Source organism: Pteronotus mesoamericanus, unplaced genomic scaffold (genome assembly GCF_021234165.1).
Source record: "Pteronotus mesoamericanus isolate MK-2021 breed Mesoamerican mustached bat unplaced genomic scaffold, CSHL_Meso_final contig_269, whole genome shotgun sequence".
NCBI classification, from domain to species: domain Eukaryota; kingdom Metazoa; phylum Chordata; class Mammalia; order Chiroptera; family Mormoopidae; genus Pteronotus; species Pteronotus mesoamericanus.
The window spans coordinates 4,150,789-4,164,269 of NW_026555114.1; the positions used below are offsets into that span (position 1 = coordinate 4,150,789).

The 13,481-nt window shown below is 41.4% G+C and overlaps 1 protein-coding gene across 4 annotated transcripts in view; it reads left to right on the forward strand.

The window, feature by feature from the left end:
- Positions 1-13,193, forward strand: part of TLK2 (tousled like kinase 2) — a 108,630-nt gene extending 95,437 nt beyond the window's left edge. For all 4 annotated transcript variants that reach the window (XM_054574903.1, XM_054574902.1, XM_054574905.1 and 1 more), the window contains 5 exons: positions 1,588-1,757; positions 2,959-3,097; positions 6,637-6,748; positions 8,186-8,293; positions 10,488-13,193. In XM_054574903.1, the coding sequence (XP_054430878.1) occupies positions 1,588-1,757; positions 2,959-3,097; positions 6,637-6,748; positions 8,186-8,293; positions 10,488-10,661 (703 nt within the window). In that variant the 3' untranslated portion in view covers positions 10,662-13,193. The remainder of the gene's footprint in view (positions 1-1,587; positions 1,758-2,958; positions 3,098-6,636; positions 6,749-8,185; positions 8,294-10,487) is intronic.
- Positions 13,194-13,481: the final 288 nt, after the last annotated feature.

Below are 13,481 nucleotides of genomic sequence, written 5' to 3' on the forward strand. Positions count from 1 at the left end.
TAAATTCCTTGACACTAGGTAGGATTCCTCTCCCCACCCCCCAAATATAAGTACCGAAACTATTTAAAGAGAGATATAATGACTTAGATTATCTGCTGTTTTGAATTATACACATACTTTTAACTAATCTGAGAAATTGAGTTGATTCTGTGCTATTCTTGAGTTGTTTACTTTGTTCTTTCTGTTGTGTGTATGATGTCAGATCATCATTTTAGAAAAGTGAGATTTTATTTTCAGCTTGCATTTGGGTCAAAGAATAAATCTACTAAGCACAAGAATCTGTATCTCAGATTTTAGTGTCTCAGATCAGAGAATCTATAAATTTCAGACATTCTCAAATAGCGTGCTAGCATACCCTAGTATGTTTCATAAGAATCATAAAGCTGTTGTCCAGTTAGGGACCCCAGAGGACGTGTATGTCCACATTTCACTGCAGTTCATTGTGAAGGCCTCAGATTGCCCGAAGGGCCATAGTGCTAGTCTGCTCCTCATCCTTCTCCTCTTTGGCATCTTAGGTGAGTCGGCCCTTGCAGGCTGTGTTTGCCAGGCTCCCCTCTCAGTTCTCCAACTGGGTTCAGCCAATGGGGAGACAGAGATGGTGGTGGGTGGAGGACACCCCCCACCCCTTCACTGTGGCTCCAGTTTCCCTTGGTGACCCTCGGTTCTGGTTGTACCATCTCCTCCCTCTGGCCCTATGGCCTTATGACTTCCTGCTCTGGATCATCTCTGGGGTGCCTAACTGGCCAGTTGTCTTCCCAGATCTTTCATCATCCATGTGTTCAGTTCCCTGAATTAAAGCCTCTCTGTTTTAAATACTAAAGTGACTTTTATTCCCTGTCTAGACCCTGGATCATAACACCCACATTGTCACAGCTTTGTATAGTTTAAAGGGTATTCATCTCTCAGAAACACTCAAACAGTTCAGGATGCCTTACTTCAGTTTTGTAACTGCCTTGGAAGATAGACACATGACCCTTAATGCCAGGAATAGTATGCAGTTTTAAATTTGGGTCTGTTTAATGTATTGATATAAATGAAGGAAGAAAACCCATACTATGTAATAACACATTTGTTAGAACCACAGATACTGTACTTTGAAAAGCTTTTATACCTGTGTTTAGCACAGTGAAATTGTAATACAGTATTGTGTCAAACTGCCAGGAGACATGGTATGCAATGAATCCTTGGGACTTGGGAAAACCTGAGAGCTATAGAAAGTGTTTGTAGTGAGAACTGTGTACTTGATCACAGTGTGCTTGTTTAGAAATGGGGCATGGTGTGGATATGTAAAGGAGACCCTTCCAAAAAGATACCTCCCCTAAATACACTGCAGTGTGCCATGCATGGACTTCAGCACAACAGATTCCAATGTGGGGGGCGTGGAGGCTCTTCACCAAGAGAGTAAGCTGGTTTCCTGTGCCCACTGAAGTGGCTAAGACTGAATGAAGAATAGAAGAGTATTTTAAGGAACAAAGAAGAAAGGAGTTGAGGAGCTAATTACCTGAAGTTTTCACTGGGGCTGGTTCAGTTAGCCTTAAACTGCTTGCTCTCCATCTCATGGTCAAATGTTGGTTTGTTTGTCTTTAGGTTTTGTACGGTATTAGAGTACTGTGAGGGAAATGATCTGGACTTCTACCTGAAACAGCACAAATTAATGTCGGAGAAAGAGGCCCGATCCATTATCATGCAGATTGTGAATGCTTTAAAGTACTTAAATGAAATAAAACCTCCCATCATACACTATGACCTCAAACCAGGTATGTCTAACTTTGAGGAGAGAATATTGGTGTCTTTTCTTTGGTCTTATATGCGACTTTGAATTTTATAAAGTGAGAGAATTTGGCAGGAACCGAGAAGGCCTAAAACCTTCTGGCTTTAGATTGCCTGAGGAGGTGTGGGCATGAAAGAGCGCTGGCCAGGGAGCGGCGGGTTTAGCAGAGGGGGTGGGGGGTGTATTAAATGCTCTGGCGAAACAATGCCCAGTCTTTAGAGCCAGGGCAACTCATCGTGCCAGTCAGATGAAGAAAGAACTGTTCTGGCAAGCTCAGCCTTGTTTTTCCCATTACTCACGCTGCATAACAGTTCCTCTGCTCCAGATCTCTTTGATAAAGTGCTCAAAAATTAATGACTTATTTTGCACACATATCTCCTGTTTCATTAAATTCCGTGTAGAGTTTTCCATCTTTTTGTCTGGTTACTGTCTAACTTGGATAGTCATCAGCAAAAAGTAGAGGGCAGTTGGACTTTTTACCTCTAATTTTTGTTGACGTCTGTATGTATTCTCTGTGGATAGCTCTAACCAGTTTAGCATTGGTGTGAGGAAGATGATTCCCATTTACCCCCTGGTGTGGCACATTTGTTACGTTTGCTTTCCTGTTCTGGTAGCTGCATATTAACTTTCACTATTCATTATTCTTTAATGTTCTGATACAATTCACATGACTAAAAAATCCATAAGAGATGGCCATTGTGTGATTGGGTTTTCCATCACTGAATTTAATACATTTTCCTGCCTTAGGAGCTGTAGGTGGCACTGTGGTACTACCTTTGATTCCCTTTTAAGTTTTCTTTGATTTTTTTTTTTCCCTGTGAAACTAATGTTCTAAACATGGTGGTTTAGAGATCCTTACTGAAAGTTGAGGTGAAACTTTCCCACCATTTTTGACCAACTGTGCAAGTGCTGTTTGACTTTGGCAAGTTATAATTATTTCCACTGCTCATAGTGGTGGTTTTGGCACATTCAGCAGGTGATTCTTGGAAAATAGAAGGTTGCAGCCAGACACTGAAGACTCTTCCCCTAGCATTCAGAGTCCATATCCCTTTATCCTGGGGATTTAGAGGTTTGATATCGCATGCAAGAGTTTGAGTTCAGTTGTCCCCTTCTTGTCTGTTAATACCGTGGATTTTTCTCTTAATTAGTAAGTCTCTTTTTATTCATGAAGATTTTTATCTTTTTAGGTAATATTCTTTTAGTAAATGGTACAGCGTGTGGAGAGATAAAAATCACAGATTTTGGTCTTTCCAAGATCATGGATGATGATAGCTACAATTCAGTGGATGGCATGGAGCTAACATCACAAGGTGCTGGTACTTATTGGTAGGTATCTGGGAGGTCTGCCCGGCTGGCTGATGGAGATGTGGCTGTGCTATATTGAAGAATTGGTGATTAATAGTTAATGTTTGCATCCTGTCTGTTTGACTCATATTTATATTAATGTCTTAATTTTTTTCCTTGCTTGTAAAACATTGAGAGAAAGAGATTATGTGTGGTCCGGTGTTTCAGTTGTGTGTTTCTCCTGGAGGTCTGGCCCTTCTGAGTAGGTAGAGAGTGGGGTTGCTCATTTGGATATAAAGAGTGGCTCTGAATTCTTTTCAGTTCACATACAGGTCTCACTCTTCATGAGTTAATGGGGTGAGGGATTTGGTTCCAGAGTTGCCCAAGGATGATGGATTCTCAAGAACCAAGGGCTTCTGAAGATCAGCGTGTAAAAGACCCCTTGAAATCTAAATGGGAAAAAATCTGCAGTTTGCCAAGACATGTATCCATCTCTCTCAACCATGTTCTAAAAAGTTTTGAGCCACATTTCTTCCCATGTCTTGTCACACATCTCTTTCCTACCACCCTGCCCCAGCTAGCTGTACCTACCTGTTCTATGACCTGTCCTCCTCCTGCCTAGTATGGCTTTGGACAGTGAGAACCATGAAAGGTGCCTACAGCTCAGGCATTTATAGTAACTTTGTGATTGTATGTGTTATTAACAAAGCTGCCTTTTCACACCTGGGGTGGTATCATAAAGCTGCATAGTGTAATGTGTGATTCTGAACATAAAGAAGCCTTCCAGTAGCAGCACAAAGGACTGGGTAACCCATTCCCTTGGGTAACACAGGCTGTTATAGCCCAGGGTCAGTTGGCCAGGTCACTTATGTTTGAGACAGTAGATTAGCGACCGTCTGGGTAGGGAGGTGTTGCTCTCAAGCAGAGAAGAACAGGGGTGTCTTTCACAGCACATAGGATCAGCCCTATTCTCATCGGTCTGATCATGTTTAAGTTATAGATATTAAATAACCAATCAAATCCTGCTAGAAACAAAATTTCTAGTTTTTGTTGCTCCTCATTGTTTGTGGAGATGGTGCCTATAGTGAAAATCAGTCACTAAATTAAAACTTTGAGACGCTAGGTTTAAAATAGAAGCTGCATTTACAGTGTTTATTCACTACGGTGGTTAGTGTGGGTTAGTGTTCCTGTCACTAAATGATACAAAAATATCTGCTGTCGGAAATTCTGGAAACAGGTCTGTACCTCTGCTATATAAATTCACTGGAACTTGGATTTGAGCTTTTTGTTTGATAGCTTGTTCTTTTTAAAAGATGAAGCCTTTTCATGTTTAATTAGTTTTCTCATTGCTACCTATTGCTGTATTTGCTAAGATATAAAAATTCAGTGGTTGGAATTTAAATAAAAATCATACAGTGTTTGAGATTAGCTTCAAAGCAATCTGTTTGTGTCGAAGTGGAGAGGGATGTGTATGACTTAAGAATTCACCAAGTGTTGATGGATATTGCACCTAGATTATGATTGCTTGGGGGGGTCATTTTACTGTTCTTTCTACTTTCAATTATATTGAAGGTTTTTTTCCATAGTAAAATAAGTAAGGTAGACGGGGTAGAGAACCCATTTTATGGGTTTCTATGAAGGTTAAAAAGTCTCCATATTGGTAGAAACATTGTCATAATAATCATCCTTACTATGTCATTCTCTTACGATGTCCCAAAGAGATACCAGTACACAGGAAGGCATAATTCTAAGCAACTATATGTGGTATTTGGTTGTTTCAGAATTATTCTACATTGAATAAGTAGCTACTTTTAAGTAAGTGACCTGTAGGCTAGACTTTGAGACTTACCATTTTTCTCTATTAGGATTTCATTGTCATGGAATATGCAACTATGTTTGTTTGTTTGTTTCTTTTTTTAATTAGTGTTATAGAACTGTCATCTATTCTCCCTCCCAAAGTCCTATAGGGAATTAGAATGTTTATTTTCATCATTTGGGTAAAAAAAACCAATGTATTTCTTTATTTACAGATGAGGGAGACCTTGAAAGTGATTTGCCACACTTCTATTAAGTGGCAATGTATTTTGTATTCTAAATATGTGGCTAAAGTGTTACTCTGCATATGGAGAAGTTCAACAACTTCCATTCTTAACTACCACCTCTACAAAAAACTTACAAATACATTAAAATGGTGATTTTAGAATCAATATTCTGTTTGTTATATATCTAATATCATATTTGATATATATGTTAAAAAATCAAGAATCATAAAAACTAGGGTTCAGGGAGGTTTTAGTAGCATTTGGAAGAGCTATTTTTTAAGATAGAGTATTTTTCCGATGTTTCTTTTTCTCCTTTGTGAGTTCCATATCTATATGTTCATTTCTCAATGTGTGTTTTGGCTAAAAGTTTTCATTGTGAAATCGTAATCTAAGTCAATGGTCTTAATCATCCAAAAATATGTGTTAAAAATAATAAATATAAAACAAGAACATGAAACTAAACTTCTTTAAAAAACAACAACAAAGAAAGTTCATCATCTGAACATTTTTTGCCTCTCAACTCTTGTGGACCCTGGTCCCCTTCGAGCATAAGTTTAGGTTTTTATACCAGAAGCACAGCAGTGTCTAAAAGAGCTTTTCACAGAATTGATTTTGCCGGCATGAAATCTGCAGAAATCGATCTGTTATCTACAGAACTCTGCCTTCCAGCTGTGCCACAGCTGGGACTCCAGGCAGTGAGTGGAAGCATGTTTGTTTGGTTTCCTAAAGGCCAAAAGGCACTTACCTCCACACTGTACAGTGGTACGGTTTGGTGCAGCTGCTGTCTAGCCAGTCTTTTTAGAGGCCAGGGGTGAGTAGGGAGAGGAGGGATTCGGATGAGGACTGATTTGTGCTAACAACTAGTTTGTTTAGTTTTTTCTGCACTGTTAGTTAGATAATATTCCTTAGTAAGCCCCTGATCACCCTTAAAGTGAGAAATGTAAAGTATGCTTTGATAATATGGACCTTAATGTTGTCATTGATTATATATCGTGGTTACTGCCGGTCCAGATACCCAAAGAAGCTGCATTAAGAAGAGAGACCGCCATTCCCCTCAAAGATTTCTACTGGGTCCTGAAATCACTGGGACTTTTTAAATAGCTACTTTACAACATCTTCTTCAGCTACAGTGAGACCAACACCACCTATGGCTGTATTTTAATGTTTGTTGATGCAGCTTTCATAAACGGGAGTGCACCTCTTTTATGCTCAGCCCCGCTTTTAAACTCGTTGAATGGCCCTGAGGTTAGACACAACCCTTGGAAGGGAGGCTGAGGTGGGTGAAATAGGAACTAAAGAAAATATTTACCTCTCTCAGTGAATTGAGAAATGTATTCAGTATCTTAAGTCTTTTTTTAGGACATTACTGTCTCCTTAGTTTACAGTGTCTTTTCATTGACTTTCTCCAGCTAGGTCTAAGTTGCTTTTTTAGCAGTTAAAATTCAGATATTTTCATTTCCAACAGGGTCTTCTTTGCCTATATATGCCTTAGATTTATACAGTCAATTTTCTGAAAACTCTCATTTCCCTTTGTCCTAGGTATTTACCACCAGAGTGTTTTGTGGTTGGGAAAGAACCACCAAAGATCTCGAATAAAGTTGACGTCTGGTCAGTGGGTGTGATCTTCTACCAGTGTCTTTATGGGAGGAAGGTAAGAAAGGAGTTCTCTCTTGGGTGGTACATATACAGAGTGAAGCAAGGTATGGATTATTCTCTTGGAGGTAATCATTGGATAATACAAAATGCAATCTCGAAAGTTGTGGTTTGAACAAAATACAGACTTAATCATAATAGCTTTATGTGTAAGCAGAAATTTTCAGCCCTGGAGCACATAATGAATTCTGTTGGGCTGTGGAAAACATGCATTTTTTTGCTGTTCTCAATTAGATCCAGGATATGTTTTGAATCTAATAATATGTTATAGGGAATTATGTGAAATAGTTTATTAAAGTATGCAATCTTCACAAGAGCCATTCTTAAGGGTCCCCAAACTTGAATTTTGAAATATCTGCAAGGCTTTTTATTCCCAACCACCCCCCATTAGTTAAAGTTATTAATTAATAAAATCATGCTTTATATTTCTGTACTGGGAGGTGGTGCCAGAAAGTATTCATTGTCTTTTAGCTCTGATCAAAGTAATAAATCATTAGAGCAAGTAATAACCTAGGTAGTGAAGTTCACCTAATGAATTCTCACATTTGGTAAGAATAATGTCTTTTAATATATATATATTAGGGTCTAGCGTGTGTGTGTTTTGTATGTCCCCGTGCCCCCCTTAGGCTGTGCATATGAGCCGTTTGGGTGTTCTGCAGCTCCCCTGGGTTCTTAATAGTTGGATTACAATCCCCAGACCTAGCTCTTAATTCAGATTTCAGCTTTCTCTTTAACTTCCCCTTGTTTCTTTGGTTTCTTATCCCACTTCTCTAATCTGGGGAAGCTATTCAGAACTAGGAGGGGTTAACCATTATTTATACTCTGATAATGTGGAAGTGCTTCTGGGAATAGTGGCAGAGGTTATCTTGGAAGAATTGTTTGTGATCTCTCTATGGAAACACTGTTGACGTGACACCAGGTCTGAACTTCATTTTTCAGAGTTTATTAGAAAATGGTAGTTCAGGGCACAGATGAAGCCATTAAGTAACGCCAGTCCTTTTTTTCCCCCTATTCTCGCCTTACCCCTTCTACTCTTTTACTTCTCTTTCTTTCTGTGTCTTGGGTCTGCCAGTGGCACACCTATGTATTGCTTAAGCCCACAGGTATCATCAGGGCAAAAGAGGTTGCTGGTTCCTGCTCTGAATATTCTTTTTCTTTGCTGTAAGCAAAGTGTAGCACAGGTATGATACTGCAGATGCTGCTTCTGCTTCCAACTCTGTCTTAACCCACATGTCAGATTCTGAGCAAGTCACTTAAACTCTGAGCTTTTTGCACTCTTTATCTGTCAGATGAGAGAATTCAAGATTATCTCTGAAGTGCCATATAGGAATTCTCATTAAGATATCTTCTCCTTTCCTCCCTGGGGTTTTGAATTGTTCTTTTTTGTTTTAACCAGAGGCCCACCTTTGTTTGTTTATTTTTGTTTTTGTGATAGCCTTTTGGCCATAACCAGTCCCAGCAAGACATTCTACAAGAAAATACTATTCTTAAAGCTACTGAAGTGCAGTTTCCGCCAAAGCCTGTAGTAACACCTGAAGCAAAGGTAAGTTCTGACCATTGATCAGCAGAAACCACTGCTTTGCTTTTTGTATTATTTCCCTGGGTAATAGTGGATGGATTACTCAGTACAAAATTCAGGAGTCATTAAAACATCTTCCTCCTTCTAAATGTGTATTTCTCCAGCTCCTACCCTCTTATCCTCCTCTCTCTCCATAACAAATATTTACTGAGTGCCTATCAGGCAGTAGACGGTGGAGAAGGAACTGTGAATATATAGCGGTGAACTGTACAGGCAAGGACCCTGCCCTTAAGGAGTTTACATTCCACTAGGTGAGACAGACAATAACTAAAAATGGATACAGTTTAGATGGTGATAAATGCTATGAAGAAAGTAAATCAGAGAAATGGGGTGGAGTGGTGGAAACCCCTTTTTTGATAGTGTGATTGGGGAAAGCCTCCATGATGAAGTCGTGTTTTGAGCACTATTGAATGATGTGAAGGTGGGGGCCATATATAGATTTGGGAGAAGAATATTCTGAGCAAAGAAAGTGAATAAAGCTCAGATGTGAGTGTGAGCTTAGGTCCACAGAGCAGACAAAGTGGAGGGGAGACTGGTAGGAGACACAGTAAGACAGATTGTAAACCGATAGAAGGCAGTGGAAGGTTTTATTCAGGGCAACAGTGTGATCTGATTGCTTTTTCAAAAGCCTACACTGGCATCTGTGTCGAGAGAAAATTCAAAGTAAAAGTTTATTTGACTGGTACCCAACCCAAGAAAATTATTTAACTCCAGTTCCAGGTATCTCCCGAAGAAAGGTTTATTTTTAAAGGCCAAGGATCAGGTCCTGGACAAGGTGCTCAGTTGGTTAGGGCATTGTCCCTCTACGCCAAGGTTGCGGGTTCGATCCCTGGTCAGGGCACATGCAGGAGCCAACCAGTGAATGCATAAATAAGTGGAACAACAAATCAATGTCTCTCTCTCCATACCCTTAAAAATAAATAAATAAAAAGTAAAAAAAAAAAAAAAAAAGCCAAGGATCGTTATGTTCATTCCTGTGAATTTGTTTTTATCTTCCAAATGTTTTAATCAAGCAACAACCTCTAGGTGTCTTTAATTTTGAAAAACCAGGATTGGTATTATACTTTTGTGTTTTATTAATTAAACGTGGGGGGAAAAAATAGAAAGTCATTAATTTATTTCGTGTTTTAGATTTTTAAAAATAGACTTTTTTAGGACAGTTTTAGATTTGCAGCAAATTCGAGTGGATAGAGTTTCCATATACCCCCTGCCACCCTACCCACACACAGCACCCTTCCCCCCTGCCCACAGCCAGCCTTCTCCACTGCCGGCATCTTGTTCCAGTGAGGTCCTTTTGTTACAATCAGTGAATCTCCATGGAGATGCCATTATCACTCTCATGTAAAGTGTGGATTTTGGGTGATATTTTAGATTTTTAAAAATTTATTTATTTAAAACAATTATATTACTAAATTAGTCTATTTGACTAAATAGAACTGTCTGGTGAAAAAAGATCTATTTAAGGGCCTTTATAATAAGAGTTGTAGAAACAGACTGCATAGCCCTTCATACCTAGTGCCAAAGAAATGTCCATGTTGGTAGGAAATCGGGATTCTGAATCAAACTCCACTCACAGGATATCTTTATGTCTCTTTGGGAGACAAGACCTGTTCAGGTTTTCCTTTACTGCTTAGGTGTGTGTCTGCTCATTTGCTTAACGCTGTCTTAGGGAATAAGGAGATACAGATGGAAAGCCTTTACCGACCTGTGACACACTGAGGTGTTAGTCACTGTCAGTCTCCTCACCCTGCATGTGGAGGTGAGGCATCTCAGATACCAGTTTGTCATTACAGTTCCCGCTTCCTCAGGAAGTTCACGTGAGGCCATGGCTTGTAGATGCAGGGCCGTGAATTTAGGCTGTACCCATGCAAACCAGCCAAAACAAAGAGTTTTTTTGTGCTGGTCTCTGTGCTTTGGGGGTAGAGGTATTTAGAGGTCATGCCCATTTCCCCTCAGAAGTGGCTCAGTTACCTCTGTCCGGGAAAGAGACAGTGACCACAGAGAGGCACTGCTGCCAGTACGCGTCCCTCCCTGCTCTTCTCCAGGTCTGCCTGGCCTTTCTGGGAAGGGCCCTGGCAGCTGCTAGGGAGCCTCAGGTTTCCCTGTGGGGGCGCCAGGGTAACCTGCTTCAGGCTTCTTCAAGAAACTTTCCTTTCAGGCGTTTATTCGACGATGCTTGGCCTACCGAAAGGAGGACCGCATCGATGTCCAGCAGCTGGCCTGTGACCCCTACTTGCTGCCTCACATCCGAAAGTCGGTCTCCACAAGTAGCCCTGCTGGAGCTGCTATTGCATCAACCTCCGGGGCATCCAATAACAGTTCTTCGAATTGAGACCCACTCCTAGGCCACAAACTGTTCAACACACACAAAGTGGACAAATGGCATTCAGCAGCGGGTTTGGAACATAGCGAATCCGAATGGATCTCATGAAACCTGTACCAGGTGCTTTTATTTTCTCGCTTTTTTTCCCATCCATAGAGCATGACAGCATCGATTCTCATTGAGGAGAAACCTTGGGCACCTCTGGCCAGGCCTCATAGGAAAAGGCCCCGCCCGAGGTTCCGGCGTCAACGGCCACTGTGTGTGGCTGCTCTGAGTGAGGAAAAAATTAAAAAGAAAAACTGGTTCCATGTACTGTGAACTTGAAAACATGCAGACTCAGGGGGGTCCCTGATGCAGTGCTTCAGATGAAGAATGTGGACTTGAAAATACAGACTGGGCTAGTCCAGTGTCTATATTTAAACTTGTTTTTTTTTTCTTTTAATAAAGTTTAGGTAACATCTCCTGAAAAGCTTGCAGCACAAAGGCTCAGCTGGGGATGGTGTTTGACTTCGGAGGAAAAAAGTTGCTATTGCCCGTTAAAGGCACTAGAGTTAGTGTTTTATCCCTAAATAATTTCAGTTTTTAAAAACATGCAGCTTCCCTCCCCCCTTTTTTATTTTTGAAGAATACATTTGGTCATAAAGTGAAACCCGTATTATCAAGTACGTGGCAATGTTCATTCCAGTCAGATGCAGCTTTCTCCTCCGTCTGGTCTCCTGTGTGCAGTCGCTTCCCTCATCTCAGTGGGGAAAGGCGGAGCTGGGACACTGAGGTGTGTGGGGTTTTGCCATTGGACAAAGAGTGAGGTTAGAAGACTGCAGCTTGGATCTCTAAGTTTTCAACTATTTCTTCACAATTTGAACACTTGACGGTTGTCCCTTTTAATTTATTTGAAGTGCTATTTTTTTAAATAAAGTTTCATCTGTCCATGCAGTCCTCTTGGATTCTCTGAATGTAAGTAACTGTCGAAACTGTTCCAAAGGTAGGCAGAGGACGGGCCGGGGAGCCAAGTGCCCCACGGAGCAGGAGCTCCTACCCACGGTCTCTGTGTGCTTGCTCAATGGTATACATTTCTTGTTAACCACGATACTAAAACTTGATCAGCCCATAAGCTTTCCTCTGTTAGACCCTTTGGCAGGAAACCACCTCCAGCCCTCTGACTCTGGTGGGTGTGTGCTGGTGTGCGTGTGTGCCTGTGCACATGCGCTGTGTCTGACTCACTTTTATAGATTCTCAGTGGAGTTAAAACATCTCAAGGGAAATTGGTATTTGAAATCTGAACATTTTTGGAACCTTTAAAAAAAAAAAATATGGCTGTTTCTGAGATGTGTGATCAACTGAAGATGGAGCTGAAATGGGAGCTGCATGGCCGCACCATGCCCCTGAACCAGGAGAGCGCTCGGCAGTGGAGAGAGGGGGCCAGACCCGGACATGTGGTAGCCAGCTTGGAATGTTACCGATACATGTGGCAAGAGGGCTCAGCCAGAAATATTTAAAGACGCAGCATTCAGGCCTGCAAGTTCCCTGGACAGAGGGAGGGAAGTCAGGAAGGGTGGAGAGCTCTCAACTAACTTGTGGCTCTAATGTTTCTTTTACATGTGATAAATGCCAGTGGCGATGCATTTTTTAGAACCTTTGTTTGTTTTGTGAACCTGCCCCCTCCCCTGTATCAGGCGGCCTTAAGGGAAAATGGAGTGTTCCAAGCTGGAGAAAAGCTTGTGGGTTTGTACGCTCTTGTGGAACTCTGAGCGGAAGGAAGTCGGCCCTGGGGCCCTTGGTGTCTCCGACTTTCCAAAGCTGTTTTATTGCAGTATATATGTATACATACATGCACATAAGTGCACACATACACATGTATGCACAAACGTGTATGGGTATGACCTTTTTAAACCTATCGCAATCAAGCTGCTACGCAGAGTCCCCAGGGGGTCTCAGAGGCGGAGCACAATGCCGAGAGGATGGTGTCTGCACATAAAGGGATGGATGAAGTTGAGACCAGATTTAAACTTACTCAAAATACTAAGTTCTATTGCTTTTTCCCCTCCTCCTCTTTCATTAATCTTGTAAAAAAAAATTTTAACTTTTTTAACAATTAGAAAAACGCTACATCTTTAGGCTTTTCCTCTAACTTCTGGCCTTTTTCCTGGTGGACTAAGTGAAGCTGCAGGGCTTTATTTGTTGACTAGCTTTTCTCCCCTTGCCCTGAGAAGGCACGCCCTCCTTGCTTTCCTTGGGCCTGTGGCCCGGGGACTGGCTGGAGCTGCCTGGGCTCTACTGCGTCCAGGAAAAGCCCCTGTACACTTCATGGACCATCCCCAGAGAACGTGCAGAATGTTGGCCTTCACTAGACTTTCAAACAGCCAGTGAAATCACTAAGTAAGGTTCATCCACGATATATTTTGTTAATATGGGTTTCACTTTTCCCAAGGATAATCCCTTATTGCCATGACATTGATTTACTTTAAACAATGATTTTTAAAATGTGTATTAATTTGTAATTAAATCCAGCCAGACTGTTTTGGCCTTTCCCAATTTGGGGGGTGGGGAGGATATTAAAATAAGTTTTAAGAAGTGAATTTCCCAGCCTCTTGATTTTACTCTAGTTCCAACAGACCCCTTACCCATCTAGGGTGGCAGATAGGGGCATCCTGGCAGTTGGCTGGGACCCAGCAGACATCACAGGCATGATGGGAATGTACTGATTCGTGCAGCACCTTTTCCACCTCTCATGTGCCAACACCTGCGCTTCTGGGTGGGAACACAGCCGTGAACAGGACAGGGAAGGCCCAGCCATCAGCTTGCAATCAGGGGTGAGGGCACGGGGCCCCA